Source organism: Parasteatoda tepidariorum, chromosome 6 (genome assembly GCF_043381705.1).
Source record: "Parasteatoda tepidariorum isolate YZ-2023 chromosome 6, CAS_Ptep_4.0, whole genome shotgun sequence".
Lineage (NCBI taxonomy): Eukaryota > Metazoa > Arthropoda > Arachnida > Araneae > Theridiidae > Parasteatoda > Parasteatoda tepidariorum.
In genome coordinates, this window is record NC_092209.1 from 21,574,032 (window position 1) to 21,594,608 (window position 20,577).

A 20,577-nucleotide genomic window follows, 5' to 3' on the forward strand; every position below is an offset into this window, starting at 1 on the left:
TAATTGAGTTTAAATTAAATATTGTCATGTTTTTAGTGCATGAATCTGAATTGAACAACCTGATAATGCTCACTCTGGTTATTGTTATCTGGTTGCTCACTACGTGCTCTTGCGCGCCGAATCCAATCAATTAAAAATGAAAACTGTTGCCAGCGCGAGAAAAGAAATATCATCGGTTTTATTGATACATACATACGTACGTATTAGCGTTTTATATAATATAGATTATTAATTTATATTATAAGAAAATCCAGTTGCTTATAACAAACTGGAAAATTTTTTTGAAAGCATTTTCAAACCATTATTGAACGCAGAAAAGCCTATTTAAATTACATTGTTTTATAAAATTATATTATATATTTTTATTACTCCTACTACAGATGAGAAATTTTTTATTCTTTGATTTGATGCGCCAGGACAGAATGTAGAAAATTGTTAGATTTCCCTTTAACTTCGGTTTTTCCAGGAGATATTTTACTATATCACTATAAAAGATTTTTGCTTTTGGGAATGTTTAAAAATTCTTTTAAAAAGATGTAGCATTTCAGAAATTTTCTAATAATGAAATTATGTCTTTTTTATTCAGGATAAGAATGCTGTCATCAAAAAAATTCAACTTTGGCCGAAAGGAGTTGTTCCGTATAAGAAGGACCCAGGTTTACACTCCACTATTGGTAAATACGGGGCTGCCAACTTTCGATGCTTTTTATAAAAACTTATTCTAGTGGTAGCAATGTTTTATCATATAATTTTTTTATTCATTTAAACATATTTTCTTACCACTACTTATAAATGATTTAAAAGTTCATATGCACTTCGTATTCTTATGCATTTTGATCAGTTTAACGTATTGCACAGCTCGTTATATGTTAGCAAAATTCAGAGATGCCAACTTGCTCCGCTCTGCAAAATAGTATTTTCTAGCGGTTCCGATATTTAACTTATTTTTAGTTTAGTATTTTTAATTTTAAATCATTTTTCCACCACTAAATATCAAAAATTATAAAAATCATGTAACATGCAACCGAAAAGCATTAATTATTTGGCTACTGTTTTTTTAAAGTAGGCGTAACTATGCTTATTTTGCAAGTTATACTATTTACCTCTTTATTAAAATTTTTCTAGAGAGCGGAGCAGTTGGCATCCCTGAAAATTACAAGCTGTTCTGAAAGGTTAGGCTTGTAAATGTTTACCATACTACGAAATATATTGCAAACAGCGTAGTAATTGGCAGGCATGTTAATGTAACGTAACCCACTTGTATGTAACCTCCACATGGTTTTTTTTAATAAATAGTATAATAATAATAAATAATAAATAGTATAATAAATAAATTTATAAATAGCCCAGACTGTTAAAAAGTGAACCGGTTGTGCGCATGCAGGAATGCCAACTGCTCCGCTTTCTGGAATAATTTTAACAAAGGGGTAGCAAATTATATAGTAAAAATCGTTAGAGACGGACAGTTACGCCAACTTTTTAATTGAGTAACCAGTTGATTGATGATTTAACGTTGCATCTTATATCATATTTATAATTTTTGATATTTAGTGGTGAAAAATTTTTTTAAAAGGAAAAATACTAAGCTAAAAGTAACTTAAATTTTGCTACCACTAGAATATACTATTTTACAAAGCGGAGAAAGTTGGCATATCAGCGCATGAACCTAGATGCTGGATATTGGGGTTATCTCGGCGTTTGGCGCAAAGCGCCACTAACCGATTCATCGATTCTGTTTTTTCGTATTTTAGGAGGTCCTAAATATCTTTGAAGTTGTAGTATGTTGTAACGACAAATCAAGTCCTTAAAGAAGTAAATCTTTAGTTTTGNTAAATATAAACATAATTTGAAATATATATACATAGGATGACATAAATTAATATAGTAAATATAACATTTGAATATCGAATCTAAATTGACATCTATTGACATATATAAATATAAGCGAAATATTGTTCATTAAATACATTAGCGCATGAACCCAAAGAGAAATTTATCATATATATTTCAAAATTTATTGTATAGTGGTAGACAAATAAATAAGACATACCAATCGTATTCATAAATTAAAATTTTTTTTAGACATACCACTACCACATAGACTACCACTTTCATTTTTTTACTAGATTTTCTGTTAAAGGGCTCTTTCGTAAACTGGCTTACCTTCATAATGGTCTGATCGGACTATCTATAAAAAAACCGCGTGGAGGCTTTCAGTCGTAGGTGGCATTTCCTTTACCATTTCCAAAATATAATTAGTGGCACAGGTGGATTCCTGGCGAAGTACTTTACTTTATTTTAAAACAACTGGGCACCTGGGCCGCGTAGCGGCCCCTATCCCATTCATCATGAAATTACAACAATGAGTTAAAAACATTTTGAATATAAGCAGTCGTTGTGGTAGCTTTACAATAATATTACCATGATTAGAGAAAATACAAACTTGAACAGAGATATTTACAGTAATTGCCATGAAAATATGTACAGAAAATATAACGTTGATTTGAAAAAATTACAACTTGAACAAAGATATTTACATTAATTGCCATAAATATGTACAGAAAATTGAATATGAGCATTAATAAATGATGATTATGTATATACAAAAGTCGTGATTCAAGAACGTGAAGATTTAACATAAATTTTCGACAAGCCTTAGTGGCGCCATCTAGTATGCTCAACTTTAATTTGAAAGGGCAGTATGCAGTATTTATTTATAATCTGTATGGGAAATTAGAGTTCTGAATAATAATAAGAGTTCAAATAAAAGTTCAAATCAAGTAAAAAAAAAATATGTTACTGTGCAAGAGTGGCTTCCCCCATAATCCTTTGAAACAGTTGAAGCACTTCTTGATTTTTTAAAAGTTCTTGCAATTCTTTAATTATTGTAACCAGCCTTTGAGCAAGTCCTGTTATTGTTGGTGGTATGGCACGTGTTCCCCTCCTGCGGGGACGGGCTCTGCACCCCGTGTAGTTGGCTGTATGAGAGTCTCCGCAGTTGCTGCACTTAGGTTGTGTATTTTTATCTTTTTGGCACTCGTATGATCGGTGTTTGGCGGCGCACTTTACACATCTTGATGGTGAATTACATGATCTTTGACTGTGGCCAAATTCTTGGCAGTTGTAACACTGGATTGGATTTTGCCCGCCTCGGAACCTTTCAATACTGACCGGGATACTTTGTATATTGGTGATAGAGAAAATTTGTCGATTAACATCTGTTTCTGTGAGAATTGTAAGAAAAAGTGGGAGGAGCCTGTAGGTCCCGCACACTTTTCTCTTAAACTGAATTATCTTTTGCGTTATGATGTCTGACTTCGCCAGTTGCTGGGAGATATGATCAGTACAGAATCCAACTGGAAGACCACGAATAAGAACTTTTATATGCTTAATTGGTTGAACTTTTGCTGGAGTTGTGGGTGGATCTACAGTTGAACTGGAATCCTCCTTGGGTGGGGCTACGTCAGTATCAGATATAGATTCAGATGGTTGTAAGGAGGTGGCGGTATCTATCGGTGAAAAAAGTTTACTATTCGTGGTCATGATTAGATTTGCTTCAGCTTTTTTGACATTATTTTTCTTTTTCTTCTTCTTTAAAGGGGGTTCTGCAATATTTTTGGTTGAGCTTTCTGAATCTGTGGTTGACTCATTCCCCGTCTGTTTCAAAAGTTGGCCTCCTTCATAAGTTTTCATATCAATGACATCAATTGGTGTTGTCGGTATTTCGGGCCTATTTGGCACAGGCATGAGAAACTGCTCCAATTGATTTAGTTTCTCAAGTAGTTCTTTATTTTTCCTTTCATCTTCTTTAATTCTTCTTTCCATGTCTGCTAACTCTTTAGCCATTTTGGTTTCAAAATCCGAGCATTCCTCATCCGACGTTGAGCCACGTGCAGGTCTTTCGGTCAGCCGCTTTCCGCCACGTCCGTGGTGGTGATACGTAGCCATTGTTGCGTGATTGCAAATATTAATTTCAGCAGTGATGTTAACGTAAATTGAAAGCTACTATATCGGGCAGAATCGTTTAACTTAACTTTCATCTACTTATACTCTTAAGTTACTTCAGAATTAGAAAACATGCATGATTGCAAGAGTATGGAATAGGTATTACTCACTCAGAAGACACCAATGAAAATCCGAAAGTTCTACGACCTTCTAAAAGCATAAATTGTTTTTCCACATCACATCAGAGCATTTTTCACATGCGCATGACCATCCACAAGCACATGACCCATTACCTCCTGGCGAAGATTTATGTAACAGAACTAATAGCTCTGTTTACCGCATCTCACCAACGACTAACTTTCAAATGAACTTCATTTCAAAAAGTAAAGACTGGTACATCAATTACTTCAGTCTTGTAATTTAACTCGGAGAAACTTGAAATTCGAGCTTAATAAATATAGGGGTGTACAGAAGAAAATGGAAACACTTCTATACTTATACACTTCTTCATATTTCTCAAGAAATACTTAAAAAATCATTTTATAACTTCAGAAGTGTTGAAATCATTCGATTTCTCATACTTATCAATTAAGTTTAAAGCTTTTAGATGTTTCAGGGTTTGACAATAATTGAATGTCACTAAGAACGAATTGTCACTAAGAACAACTTCTTTGTGTGCTTTGATAGAAATTAAATAATTTGCCACTCAGGGAGTTTTTTATGTATTTTAAATCAATTAATAAGTCATAATATAGTCACCAGCTTTTATTGATTCCTTAGGAAACAAACTACTAATAAAATAATATTGCAAATAGTTTTTTTTTCCTTTTCAGATAAGGTTTCTGTTAGGAATTTCTTTCAAGACTGTAAATCAAAATCTCTTATAAATTTTAATTATTTTAAGGTCTTTCTTGCTTTCTATTTGTTATTTCGAGTTTTTTTAACTTTATATTTGTACGATGAATGTCGTTGGTATTTTCGAGAAAATAAATTTATTTTCAACTCCATAGAGAGATAAGCCTCCACACGGTTTTTTATGGGAAGTCTGATCAGACCACTATGAAGGATATCCACTTTCCGAACGAATCATTTAATGCGAAATCTAGTTAAAATAAGAAAGTGGTAGCAAATATATGACTAAAAATTTGTTTTATTTACGAATATTATTGGTTTGCCTTATTCACTTGTCACCCACTACAAATTCAATTCTCAAACCTATATGATAAATTTCTCTCAATTACTTCCACAAAAGGTTTTGGGTTCATGCGCAAAACTAGTTCACTCTTTAAATTGTTTGCGCGGACTACTTATGAAAGACCGTATGGTGGCTAAGAGCCTTTATTGTGACTCTCTATCTCACCCTGTTAGTGGCGGTTAGGTACTTTATTTCTCCCCATGTTTTGATTATTATTATATATTCTTTATATCCATCGTTGAACAGCCGACCCGATTTTGGGTTTAATACTACTAATGTTCAACTTCGTAGCCTTGTAATTTGAACCCAATCCAGAAGACAAGGGAACTCCTGGGTCAAGTATTGGGAGAAATTTGCCATTGTGGAAGATTTCTTGATGGAACTAACCCTCATTTGCGTTACATGGAGAGGAAAACCTCGCAAACCACCCACGGTTAGCCAGACGGCAAGGGAACTCCGGCCCATAATCCGTCTGCCATTGAGGGTATTGATGCCAGTATTGTGGTCGGTGTGAGCCGGGTGCGAAATTCGTATCGACTAGCCATCGCTGAGATTCGAAACCGCCTTACCTCATTGGAAGGTGAACGCTCTATCCCCTGAGCCACCAAAGCTCATTTTTGATTATTGACCTTAATTCATTCAAACTAGTTCTGAGCCACGTCATTTTAGGTCTTCCCCTCGCCCGTTTATCTTGGGGTGTTCATTCCAGCGCCTGATTTACTTTGAATTTTTCAGGCTTTCTGATAATGTGTCCAATCCGCAACCATTTGTGTACTCTGATTTCTATTTCTAATGGTTTTTGCTTGCCGATTTTGAATAATCCGTTATTAGATATTTAGTAAAACCATTTTATATTATGAATTCTTCTGATACATTTGTTGATAAAAGCTTGTAACATATTCGTATTTGTTTTACCATGTTTCTAAGGAGTGTTAAAGTCCTTAATCAATGTTATAGAATGCTTAGCTCATTATTAATATTAAGGTATGTTTAGTTCATTTTAAAGGTGAAGGGCTTAAATTTTAATTAATCTTTATTTTTACTATTGTCATTGAAGAAACAATCTCTAAATATGCATTTTTTTCCAGAAAATTATGTTTTACAAGCATCTTTTGGACATTATAAAAAACACACCTGCATCAACTTTGTGCTTTGGACTAATGAGACTGATTACATTTATCTTTTTCCTGGTGACGGGTAAATATTTTTGCAACAGAATGAACTGTTAATATTTAATAACAGTCATTTTGTGTTATATTTTAAAATATGAAAAAGTATTAAAATTAGGGAAAATATTTTTTAGCATTTGCAACAAATAAAATGGCAAAACTACTAAGAAAATCTGCTTTCTACTATCATTTTCAACCATTTTTCCATACGTTTCCTAAAGTTATTCGTTTGAATTTTATACAAATATTCCTCAAATAAGGTAAACTACTTGTATTTGCAGAGAGATTCTTAGACGCAATATCTTGGGGAAATATAAGAATTTGCTCATCGCAAAACCATCAATTTGTTCATAAAAATTACCATTGAATTAAAGAGCAAATTGCTGAATACAAGAACTGACAAGGGAGATAATAGCTTAAATTTCAATGAAAAAATAAGGAAATTCTTCCGACTGTAGTTTTAAGCAAACAATAGCAACGAAAATAGAGACATAAGTGAAAAGGTGAAAAGAGATACAATATCAAAAGCGAGCATAGTTTGGTTGGAGGGGGAAAACAAAATCATGGGAATTTTTAACAGTATGGATATAGTTGGAAGTTAGAGGTGAAATGATGTAAGCTAAACAGAGAGCAAATTAATAGTACGGAGTATCAATGCTCGACACAATAGGTCTAAAAGCAAGTTGATGCTTGTAAACTTTAGGAACGGAGTAGAAACGAGCACAGTTCGAAACTGAAGGAATGATATCATGTTTTGTGTAGTCCGAAGGAGTGCGAGAACTTTTTATTTTTTTCTTAATGGCTGTAGAATGAGAAAAGTCTGGGTCAGTCTTTAAAATTGTGTAAGGACCATAGGCTAACACATTTTTAACATAAATATAGCCGTGGCCAAAACCTTTTCTCCTATTCTTTGTGACATATTCACGTTTTATTTCAAAGAAATATTTTCGAAAGCGTTCAAATTCTCATGGAGGAAAAGATATGTTGTCGATACGTTTGTCCTGTCTAATTTCCAAAATGCATTTTCTGTTGTGAACTCGATTGACCACAACATTCAATTTACTTCACACACGGAAATTAAGTTTAACTTTATTTTTTTTAGAAGTTCTCGTAACTAAGTACCATGATCATGTTCCACTTCTATTTATAGTAAATATTTTGTTGTCTATTAATATTAATATTTAGCCCCCTAATATTAATTTTAATCATCCTAATTCTCAGAGATTTTCTGCATCTTATACTTTTGTTCTCCAAGCACTAAACCTTTATCTCTGATTCTTCTTTTAACTCCAAACATAACGTCTTCTGCTCTCATACTGATAACCGTGGATCCAACCCTTTTATAGTTGAACGCAGCACTTGTTAGACTTACACGTTTCTCTTCCTCTAATCCTCGCAGAGATCATGTTACTTTACAGTTTGTTCCTCCATTGTTACAAAATTGCTAATATTCTCTCCTGTTTTGCTTCATTTTTAGGCCTGTTAACAAAATTATAACACATAATTATATCACTATAACTATTATCAAACTTAATAGAATCGCCTAAAGATTCGGTTAACTTTGATAATCGTTAAGCCATTTACTACTTTTCTTGTCATTGCGACCTTTGCTACACCGGTAAAAATAAACGCCTTTTAAAATTCTGACTTAATGAACACGATAGATCTGTCCGTTTTGAAGAATACAAGATATCATCCATTGCTACATATAGTTTGAATCTTGGGCATAAATTCAATTTTAACAAGGACAAAATTATTTTTACCACAGTCACATCAGCTCATCTTGATGCCCTGGAATCTTTTTTTTTCATATGAATTCTGGTGCCCTTTTTAACGATATTAGTTCCTCACCACCTCTCCATAGTGCCTGGAAGTACATCTTAACCTCGATTTCCCCCATTCGGCCACTCTGGGTGAGCAAAAATTTTATTTTAACTGCTCAAATTAAAATAAAATTGTACGCAAAATGCGTGAAAGTTGGCAGTTGTGATAATGATTCGANGTAAACCTCTATAAACTAAAGGGATGCTGCTGGGTGTATATAAATTGCTGGCCCTCAATTATTGATTCATTGATTACCCTCTACTGGAAAATGTCGGGCAATCACTCACCCAGCGCGTTTTAGACAGTAACTGCTGGGTTAGGTACTACCGGCCATCGATAGGCCGGTATTGTTGGCTCGACAGAAGGCCAGCCATTCACTTTAGTACAGTTGAAAGTGACTTTTGCCGGCACAGACCCGTCGCTTTAGCTGGTGGCAAACAGCAGTTTTGTGGAGCTGGACCTACAGATTTGTTTTTGCTGGGTTCTCTCCCGTTTTACTTCATTTTTAGTCCTGTTAACAAAATTATAACACATTAATTATATAACTATAACTATTATCAAAGTTAATAAGATCTCCTAAAGATTCTGTTAACTTTGATAATCGTTAAGGCATTTACTACTTTTCTTGTCATTACGACCTTTGCTACACCGGAAAAAATAAACGCGTTTCAAAATTCTGACTTAACACGATAGATCTGTCCGTTTTGAAGAATACAAGATATCATCCATTGCTACACATAGTTTGAATCTTGGGCATAAATTCAATTTTAACAAGGACAAAATTATTTTTACCCCAGTCACATCAGCTCATCTTGATGCCCTGGAATCTTTTTTTTTCCATATGAATTCTGATGCCCTTTTTAACGATATTAGTTCCTCACCACCTCTCCATAGTGCCTGGAAGTACATCTTTACGTTGATTTTCCCCATTCGGCCACTCTGGGTGAGCAAAAATTTTATTTTAACTGCGCAAATTAAAATAAAATTGTACGCAAAATGCGTAAAAGTTGGCAGTTGTGATAATGATTCGAACTCCGTTATAACCTTATACATATCCCTGTTGTAACTCTAGATGTTGTCCCCTTCGTATATGTGCTCTCTGCTCATCAATTTGAAATTATTGCAAAAGTTGTTCTTAGTATTGAGAATACAAGTTTGTATTTGCATGAGAATGAATAAATTACTCGAATTCATCAAATATTACCGAAACTTAAAAGAAGTTTTCATTCTGCATCTTTACAACAGTTAAAAAAACTTAAGCAGAAGTTTTGATAGTTGGAAACTATGCAGTTTATTATGGTTTATATTTATCTTATTAACACATATCTTTTCATAGGTGTTATTCTTATGTCGGAAAAGTTGGAGGAAAACAACCAGTATCACTTGGCCGCGGGTGCGGATGGTCCGGAACAATTATTCATGAACTAGGACATGCAATAGGATTTTACCACGAACAAAATCGTTCTGATAGAGATGATTATTTGACAATAATATGGGGAAATATTCCAAATGGTTAAGTATTTTTTTTAATATTTACAGTTGTAAAAATCGTAAAAAAACAACATAGAAGTTGCAATTTTGCACTTTGAAATTCACCTATGAGCTACAAAATAACGTGAACATTTATATCGTAACTACTCGCGAACAATCTTTCTTTTAGGGGTAAATGTTTTAGAAGATTGTTCAAGGCAAATTCAAGAAATTTTTTCCAAAAAGCATAGAAATCTGGCATGTCTGCAAGGAATATTATGAAAACAAATTCTTAGATCTACCAGTAAAATCGTAAAACTTTTTTGTAAATTATTGATCTAAAGACTAAACGAGTTCGTTTTGTTATTCCTTGTGAGGTTGATCAGCATACTTATTTATAGGCATTCAAGAATGATACAGACAGACATGGCCAATTTTCCGGTTTTTCCCGAAGATTTAATTTTTGTATTTAATGTGGTGGCAATATTTATATAATTATAGCGATCAATGTTAAAAGGAGATGTGTTACAAATCTGCACTTTCGACAAAATCCGAGAAAATTGTGGAAAGATTGTTATAATTGCTTCCAAATTGTTGGATTCTCTTCTTAAGGCAGTCTAAAAAAATACTCGGTATTTTATAACAAGAAATGGTTATAGGCTATAATTGGTTACTTTGCATTTTTGAAATTTAGTACACATTCCCATTTCACATTGATCAAAAAAAAAAAAAAAAAAAAAAAAAAAAAAAAAAAAAAAAAAAAAAANAGAAGAAAAAACGGAAGAAATGAAAAACTGATGAAGTAAGAATTATCCTTTTATGTTAAAAGCAATAACTTTAGTCCCCAAACAAGTACTTTGACAAATTGTAAAAGTTAATGACAGAACATAGGCTCATGTTATCAATCAAAAATGTATAGTAACTGTTAATTCAGTCTCATTCCCTCCATCGCTGCCACTATTCAGACTTTGCGTAACTGAGTTAGCTTCTGTTTGAGACCTAGGTCATCTCTGCAATATTGAATAGAATTGATAACCAACAACATAGATCAAAAGGGTTCTCTGGTTATCCCATTTCTGCTGTTTATGGATACACGTCCAGCTAAAGGATAAGCTTTAAGAGTTGGGAGCTGAGTAACATCTTCTTAGTTGCCACCACAGAGAATGCGTGGGATACCAAACTGTTGATGTACTGCCCCACTTTTCCAGGTACATCATGGCTGGATGAAAAGTCACGTGTCCTTGACATGGTCCGTCAGTATTATTGTTTCAATGGCATTGATAAGTTGGTTACTGCTGGAAAACTGACGAGTTGCATAGATTTACTTTTTTGATTTTTTGGTGGCGTATACAATACGCCACACGTGTACTTGTGTTAAAATATTAAGCGCCTGTAGTTAAGGGTTAGATAATAATATTAAAGTTACTAGGGCTCACTTTGCCACAATTACGAAAACATAACATTGATAAACCTCATTCTAGCACTGATTTTAATAATTATTATTGCAATCGTTTCTCGATATTTCGATTCTCCATGATACACTATTATCATATTTATACCATGTCATTGTAGAAACGGGGCATGAGCTACACATATCCCTTTTCAAAAATGAACAGAAACTATTGATGGGTGAAGTTACTCCAGATGTAGTCCCGTTCCAACTCTGAACATTGCGTTTATCTGTACAGATTCCAAAACCAACAAAAATCTTAGTTTCGAAAAAATTTTACAAACCCCCTTTTAACCTTTTCGGGACTGGTGAGTCATAAATGTAGTCGTACGGAATCAGAATCAGGAGAGTAAAAATAAAAACCGGTAGCTTAAGTTTGGGCATAGCTAAATTGACAGACTTATTTTTGCTTTCACTTTAAATCCAACACATCCAATCCATGTGCGTTAAAAGTGTAACTATGCAATTTTTAATTCGAACTGAGTAGTGGGGAATTAAATAAAGCAAACTATTATTACCCAGAATACTAAAAAACTGATATAAAAATAGTTTGGCTACTAGTTTTATCTTTTTTCCCCTGATTATCGACACCCTGAGAATGCATATATGACTCACCCGTTTCTAAGAGGTTAACAATGACCGCTTCCATTACATTTTCTTTTCTTTAAATAAATGTGGCTCAAAAGGATTTTAACTACTTTTGTGGCCCTTGCTAGATCTCGGGGGGTTTAAAATAAGGGAAAAAGCTTAGTGCCAAATATTTTATTAGTACACAAATAGCACACGGACAAACAAACATAAATTTAATTAATTAAGAAAAGAGAAATAAAAGGAAGGTCCATTCAGTTCGATGTCTGAGCATCCACTGCCTTGTACATGGTGGCGCTGTTGTAGCTTAGTTATGCGGTTGCTACACTTTTACTTTTAAATAATTTACACATGTAAGCAGTACTTTTGCAATCTCTCTAATAGTGTATTATCCTTTATTTACTGACTTAAATTTCTCATAACCCTTTTCCCTTATTTTTACTTTTTTTAATCTGATGAAGGAACATATAGCCCTTCTTGATAGGCACTCTGCATTCCATGTTTAAATCGAAATCTCTATTAGTGTTTATAAGAATTGGCTAAATTTTAATGAATTACCAGCATACAATCTTAATTTAATTAGATTTTCCCTACCACGAAAAGAAACACTATTTTGAAAAGGGTAAAAGTTGACAAGCATGATGATCCAGGACCCCTCAAGTGGAGCGCTTGAAGTGAAAATAAAGCAACCAGACTGTCTTCTAATCATAATGATTCAACGCAAACGGAACTTAAATTCATGATGAATGTGATAGGGGACGCTCGTGGCACAGGTGCCCAGCTAAATCGACTGGATAATCCAAGACAAATTTCCGACTGCCCGTGAACAGAGAATTTTCTTTACAATACATGTATGTCCAGACAACGCCTCCTATAACTGAAAACCTCGACGCTGTTTTTTATAGGTAGTCCGATCAGACCATTGTGAAGGATATCCATTTTCCGAACGAGTCATTTAATACAAAATCTAGTTAAAATAAGAAAGTGGTAGAAAATATGTGACTAAAAATTAATTTTATTTATGAATATTATTGATTTGCCTTATTCTCTTGTACTACAGATTCAATTTTCAAATATATATAATAAATTTCTCTCAATTACTTTTATAATAGAATTTGGGTTCATGCGCACAACTATTTCACTCTTTAAATAGACTGCGCGGACTACTTATAAAAGACCGTGTGGAGGCTTATTGATGTAGGAGGTGATGGTCCGGACCACCTTTCGCTCTAGACTTGAGTCCAATGAATTTTTCATTTTCTCCATCGTAAGGACAAGGGTTTATAGAAAACTTTAAAAAAACAATAAAATCCCTAAGAAAAGTCTGTGTTATGAATTAGATAAAGTATTAAATAATGAGTCCCTTTGCAGAAATTTTTTCGTGATTCACATCGCAGTATTTAGGACAAAGGGGTCTCCTTGATTTTTTTTTATAAACGCGTTACAGGTAGTAATGTTTTCTTGTCTCTTTAAAAGTTTGGTTTCGGTATCAAATTTTAATTTGTATGTGTCTAAGTTATTTTTTGTCATTCTGTTTAAGAATGTTTAGGAGTTTATTAGATCTTACGGATAGTCTGTTCTGAAATCAATAATGTATTTTTTTAATTGAATTTTTCAGGGATGGAAGATCAATTCTTTAAATTGAAGTCTTACGAAAATCGATTGCTGTCATCTTTCGACTATGATTCAATTATGCTGTATGGGTCTTACGCTTTCACCAAAGACCGGAAATCCAATCTAAAAACAATGACCGGAATCAATGGACGGTTTCTAACTGATGTTGTGTCGAAAACTCAAATGAGCAAAAGTGACATTCGGCGAGTCAACAGACTCTACGATTGTTAATTTTAAAACAATATTTTAATAAAATGCACAATTTACTAATGCACAACAATATTTCATCAACGTAACTTATCACGTTGAATGCCACGCTAATTTTACATGGCTTGCCCGTCTGGCCACAACGGTAAATAACTACAAACTAAATTTGTACATATTAGGCAGATTTTGCTAGTTTTTTTAAAAGGTTTAACGTGATATATAAGAAAAAAGTGGCGAATTATATAAGCCAAAGAATTATTCAAAAATAAATGGTGGATAAAAATGTACTCAATTGAATTTATTAAACTAAGAATCACAATTCATAAACTATCACTTGAAAATATTCATTCGCAGCAAGTTGGCATCCGTGTCTTAAAACTATTTTTGTGTGTTCTACATTGCATTCATTTCTTCAAACCATTTTAGTAACGATAATAACATAAACGAATTAAAAGTTTACTCGAATTATGTGCTTCTAATAATCTTGGTTCCGCCGGTGAACCCATCACCTTTTACGTCAGAAAACCTCCACACGGTTTCTTATAAGTAGTCTGCACAGATTATTTCAAAAGTGAACCACTTGTGCGCATGAACCCAAATTCTATTTTAAAAGAACTAACTAACTATTCAAGTATTTTCGGAGTACCTATCCTAAACGGATATCTGCTCCTTCATCGAGTTTGGGTAAAAGGAAAGAATGGGACAGGGGTGAAAGCGAGACGGAAAAGAGGAAAGGCTGGTAGTAAAACCATTTCAGTTATAGCTAGTTTTGGGGAGGAGTTTACTTATTCTTTTTTTTAATTTTTACCCAATATCTACTTTATCTTGGAAAAGAAGCAGTTTTATATATATGCCAGAATTATAAAAGAAATCTTGATAGTTACAGATATTTCATTTTTTTTTCGAAAAAAATGCTGGAATGAAATGTTTTACGTACCAGGTTTTTCTCTTTTCCGTCTTGCTATATAAGGGCTTTCACCCATGGAATGGAATGGGAAGGGAGGTGCGGTACTTAACATTTGTTAAATCGCATATAAATACAATTGGGAAATCAAATCTGGGTTAAATATAATATAAGTCGCAAATAGTACATAATATAATAAAGACAATGAGATATTTACAAAAGAAAAGATATTTACAAAAGGGGAGGACTCCCTCTGCACTGTCTCGCCTTCCCCCGGTAGCCGGGCTTCATTGGTGCAGAGTGCAGATTTTAAGAGTACTTGAAAGAAATTCGTCATATATATTTGAGAATTGAATCTGTAGTGGTTGACAAGTAAATGAAACAAACCAATTATATTAATAAATTAAACAAATTTTTAGACATATATTTGCTACCACTATCTAATTTTTAATGGATTTCATATTAAATAATTCTTTCACTAATTGGTATAAATTCATAGTGGTTTGAACGAACTACCTACGAAAAACCACGTGGAGGCTTTCAGTTATACGAGGCGTTGGCTAAAGGGCCCATGTGCCCGAATTCATTTTCACTAGTAAACGATCATAACTTCGAATTATTTTTTGACCAATCTAACCTTTATTTTTAATGACATTAAATTTCTACCGATATAGTGTGTAGAACAAGACTATGTTTGCTTATGTAATCAGCACTAAATTATCCCAACGGGAAATAAATTTGACCATAGAAACTTATTTATAAGAGGGAAAACTTCCCCCCCCCCCATTTCTTTTTGTAGAAGGTGCAAAGCTGAATCTCTTAACGTGGAAAAAATGCAACTAAAAAATAAATTTCTATCTTGCTTTTTATGAGTTTGCTGCCAGTATTAAATTTTTTAAGAACAGTCGAAACTGTACATCAAGTTAAGGATTCTAATTTAATTTTAAAGTTAAAAAATTTTATATTTGACCTAAATATATTAATCCTTAATTGACATATTATGTTTTAAAGTGTAATTAACCCATTACACTTTAAGTCGAAAGACAGAAGTAAATTAATTCGTGAGTTCTTTGAAATTTTTCATACTACATTATTTAATTGCGGAAGGTGATAAACATTTGGATAAAAGTTAGAAATTAGAGCTATTAAACGTAATAAAAAATATCGAAAATGGAAACATTATTACGATAGCATACAATTAAAATACACATTAGTGTATCAATGGCAATGACTTGATTCAAATTATCTCATCTTACAGTAGATAATAAATTTAAACAATCATTTGAAGGTCGTTATTCATAAGCAAGGATGTGAAAAAGAGGAAATTTTCTGTCTGTTAAGGATATACAAAATCTGACATGATAATTTAATCAATTTTTGTTTTTTTTGCATAAATACGATAACTTCAACTGGTAGCGGTCGGAATAATCTACATCAAGTTTTTTCATTTAAAAATATCATACGTATAAGAACATGTTTCAATGACGTATGATATGTCTAAATGACGTATTGATGACTTGCCAACATTTCAGCGAATAATATGCTGTTTAGATAAATGTTGTGAGCTTGTAATAGTTATGACAGTTTTTAGCCAATTTTTTGGTCTGTTAATGATATATGTACCTGGAAATTTTCGGTCCGTTAATGATACATGTATCTGATATGATAATTTAATTAAGTTTCTTGCATAAATACGATAAATAAAACTGGTCGCATTCAGTATATCAACATTAGGATTTTTCACTTAAAAATGGCATCATACATATATGAACAAGATATATTTAATTGACTAATTGATGACATGTTGAAGTTACATGACATACTGACAGTATTTCAGAGAATAATATGCTGTTTATTTAAATATGGTGAGCTGGTAATAGTTATGACAGTTTTTAGCCAATTTTTTGGTTTGTTAAAGATGTATACACCTGATATGATAATTGAATCAATTTTCTTACATAAATAAGATAACTTCAACTGGATAACTGTATACGATAACTTCAAAATTAAGATTTTTCAATTAAAAATGGTATCATGAACATGATATGTTTCATTGACGTATTGATGACCTACTGACTTTATATGACATATTGACGTAATTTTAGCGAATAATAAGTTATTTAAATAAATGATGTAAGCTTGTAATTGTTACGGGAGTTTTTTGTCAATTTTTTTCCGGTCATTAAATTGTGCCAACTGAGCTTACGAAAATGGCACAAGACGTCAATGAAATGAAAAGCTTCAGTTTTATGAAAATGATAAACATTTAAGATCTGATTTCAGCATAAAAGTTTCCCTGTATTCATAACAGTTATCAAAAATTTAGAAGAATCCTTTGATTTTGGTTATTTTCATCTAGAGGAAAAATCTTTCTGAATAGACAGTTTTAAAAAAGTTTAATTTAAGAGAGTTTCAAAGAGCTCAGAAATATTTCAGTATTTACTCATTCTGAAGATAGATAGTTCAGTAAAGATAATTTAATAACGAAAGATAATAGAGAATTTAAAAAATAAAGATATTTTAAGAGTAGATTATTAAATTGTGGCTTTTTTTTCTTCTAATTTTTGGAGGGATAGAGATTCGGAAGACACTGCTAATGAAGATCCTTAAATGCGTCAAAGTAGATGACAATTTTGTGATTAAGAAAAGGAAAAATAAAGAAAAAGAATACGTGTAAAATATATAGAAAAAATAATAAAAAATATGCATAAGTCTAATGTTAATTTTTTTTAGAAATAATAACCGTCAAACACTGTATTGCCATATTTTTATGTTTTTAATTCAAACCGAATTTTTGTTTTAGATTAATAACCCATTTACAAAAACTAATTATTTTTTCCATAAACGCAACTGAAAGACCATTCATTTTATTATAAGTTATTCCGAAGAAACAAAGCATGCCTATCCACATCGGCAAAATAATAGTCGTCAAGTTTCTAGTTTGATTCTATAATTTTGTAAATATTTATGTTAAATAATATAAAAAAATACCAATTTATTTTAATTATTTACAAAATTATTAATTTTATTTATGTATTAAAAAGTATAATAGAATTTCTTAACACCTCTTCAGCATGGTTTTGGGAATCCAGTGGGCTGCCAAAAACATTAATTTTAAAAATTATTATGGTCAGCGGATATTTTAATGTCGCTGACTGGTCTGTATAAGGGGCAGAGAACTGTCCTTGCATCAGAAAGGTTCTGGGTTCGAATCCCGGGCTGAAAGAGAGGCCAACAAATTCGCCCTGTAAATGCCTGAATTGACGGATGTTAACACAGGTGGGCATTGGAAAAAAAACATAGATATATTTTAATGTAAAATTAGTAAAATAAGATATAAAAGCATGGCATGCTATTTTCAGATGCAAATCTGAATATTATTATACACCTCTCAAAACAATTGAAGGATATTGAGGTTATTTGTTGATCTTGCACCTGGAGAATTGTTTGAGTGATTGATACGTAATCGACAGACGTAGTAGGCTATATGAGATAAGAAGAACATTTGTTTGGCAGAAAGAAATGCTTTTTATTGAGCATTTGGGTAGGGAAAAAAACACAATATATTCATATGAGAAAGCAACAAATAAAGAAAGTGGTTACCTTAGAAGAAAATCGTTTTTAGTTAGGGGAACGGTTTTCCGTAACGGTCAGCAACGTTGAACACCTTTGTGGCATCGAGTCAGTGCGGTTATTAATGAGAGGCTGGGCTATTCTGTTCCACTCCTCCAAAACAGCCCTTTAAAGTTCAGGGAGAGTTTGTGGGGGGTGGGTAGGCGTCCAATAATTCATCTGCCTAGAATGTCCCAAATATGCTCGATTTGGTTCATGTCCGGAGAACATGCTGACCAATCCATTCGCATGATTCCTTCCTCTAAAAGGAAATCATTCTCCAAGTTAGCACGATGTTGCCTCCTATCGTCGTTAATTAACATAAGTCATCTCCAATTGCTGAAGCGTAAGAGACTACTATAGGTCTCAGGATCTCATCCTTATATCGTCGACGACCGGTATGAGCTCCATTTCAAATGATATGGAGATCAGTACGCACATCAATGGAGATGCCAGCATAGACCGTCACTCCCCCACCGCCAAATCTTACATTTTAGTGCACGAACGCAGGATTGTTTCTAGTGCCACGTTCCCTCCAGATATAATTCGTCAACTATCAAAATGAAAAAAAAAACGGGACCCGTCAGAGAAAAGACTATTGCGTCATTCATTTCCCCTCCAGTTCACATGCTCTGTTGCCTACTGGGCGTGACGGTGCCTTGCTGGTAACGTGACACCATTGACCAACCAACACACAATATTGATCGGCTAACATACAGATCTGCACCGTAAAGGCAGTTCCGGACAATTTGTGTCAAAACTGTGGTGCCAGTAGCCGATCGAAGGTATTGTTGAAGAAGAGTGGCATTCATATTTCCGTGCCTACGAGCCGTTAGCATAAACAACGCTCTTCATTATGCATTGCTGCACGTCTACGCTCTTGCCTTGATCTTTGCCCTACATTTCCAGTCTCCAAAAAACGGTTCCGATTCGTGGAAATCACACTTAGTGAAATTCCAATGGCTACTGCTACTTCTGCTTGCGTTCGCCCCTCCCCCTCTAACTAAGAACAGCTTTCCAAGCTAATGATTCGGTTAAATGACTCCGTTGAGACACCACACTCATCAAAACAACGTGTTCACTGAATGTCGATCTTTCTTTTCCGCTTTGTCTTACATTAAGTTGAAATCCAAATTAAATTCGCAGCCACGAAAGCGTCGTCTTTGACGTCAAACTCAAAATTTGTGTGAAATTTGCATACTGCGAAGCTCTAAAATAAGAAAAATTTGAATTAGTGACAATCTTCTTCTATTTTAAGCAGAAAAAAATTTTTTTACAGCTATTTCACAAAAGACTTACAACATGCTTTAATCGTTTTGAGCAGTGTATCATGGTATATATGTAGTATTATCTAATTTCTGCAGAATAAATCTAATAATTCCACACTTTGAGATCACTTTGAAAAAAAAATTAATGAAATTGAAGTATTTCAATAATTAGAGGCTATGAGTACAAAAATAAATTTCGCTTCTATCGTAAGTTACCTCTTAGGGTACATTGCCAAATATCGAATCGTTCTGAACACTGCTTTAAGTTTCATTTAGTTAACTTCCAATTTAGTTTTATAAAATCAATTTACGATTAACGAAATAAATATAATTTCAACAGACATATTTAATATCAGAGATGCTGACTGTACTAACGCCTCCAATAACTGAAAGCTCCCACACGCTTTCTTGTAGGTAGTCAGATCAGACCACTATGACGGTAAACTAATTAGTGAAAGAACCATTTAATATCAAATCTATTAAAAATTAGAAAGTGGTAGCAAATGTATGTCTAAATTTTTTTTTAATTTATGAATATAATTAGTTTGTTTTATTTACTTGTCAACCACTGTAAATTCAATTCTCAAATATATATGATAAATTTCTTTCAAGTACTTTTAAAATAGAGTTTGGATTCATGCGCACAAGTGGTTCGCTCTTTGAATAATCTGCGCAGACTACTTATAAGAAACCGTGTGGAGGCTTTCTGATGTAGGAGGTGATGACTGTACCAGATTCTACGAAATATTTAATTAGGAAAGCTAGCTAAAATTTGCAGATTTTAAATTAATTTTGCCAACTTTTTAAAAGTCTCCACACTGCTCAGCTGTAGAAAAGTGGCGTTCAACTCCTGCCTTTGAATTATTTAGAAATAGTGGCATGTAGAAATCCTGAAAATTGAATTTACTAACCAATAATCATACATTAAAGGACTAGCAGAAGAAAATATTTATCTGCAGTCCGGAGCTGCAAGTTGGCATTTCAGGAATACTTCAAAGTAAGTATATTTTTCAAAATTTTGCTAATATTTTAACACAAATTTGAAGGCGTACTTGGTGTAAGCCATATCAGGTCTTAAGAAAATGAAACATTTTATTTAGACATTTAATTAGAATCTAATGGTTGGGATAACCTGGTGGGCAGGTCGCTGGACACACGTTTGTGAGAACGGGAGCTCAAATCCACCCGTCCGAAGACTCCCCATGTAGTAAATGATGCACTTTAAATCAGTCGAATCACAAAGTACTCCGCGCTCAGATAACAATTCAATACCTCTGAGGATACTGAATTGGAGATTGATCGTTCTCTAGTTCTGGTCAAAATTACGATCT

At 33.3% G+C, this 20,577-nt stretch overlaps 1 protein-coding gene across 1 annotated transcript in view; it reads left to right on the forward strand.

Moving 5' to 3' along the window:
* Positions 1-20,577, forward strand: part of LOC122268288 (probable chitinase 10) — a 150,299-nt gene that overhangs the window by 23,562 nt on the left and 106,160 nt on the right. Inside the window, exons 3-5 of the mRNA XM_071181735.1 lie at positions 587-674; positions 6,229-6,337; positions 9,470-9,502. Coding sequence (XP_071037836.1) covers positions 587-674; positions 6,229-6,337; positions 9,470-9,502 — 230 coding nt within the window. The remainder of the gene's footprint in view (positions 1-586; positions 675-6,228; positions 6,338-9,469; positions 9,503-20,577) is intronic.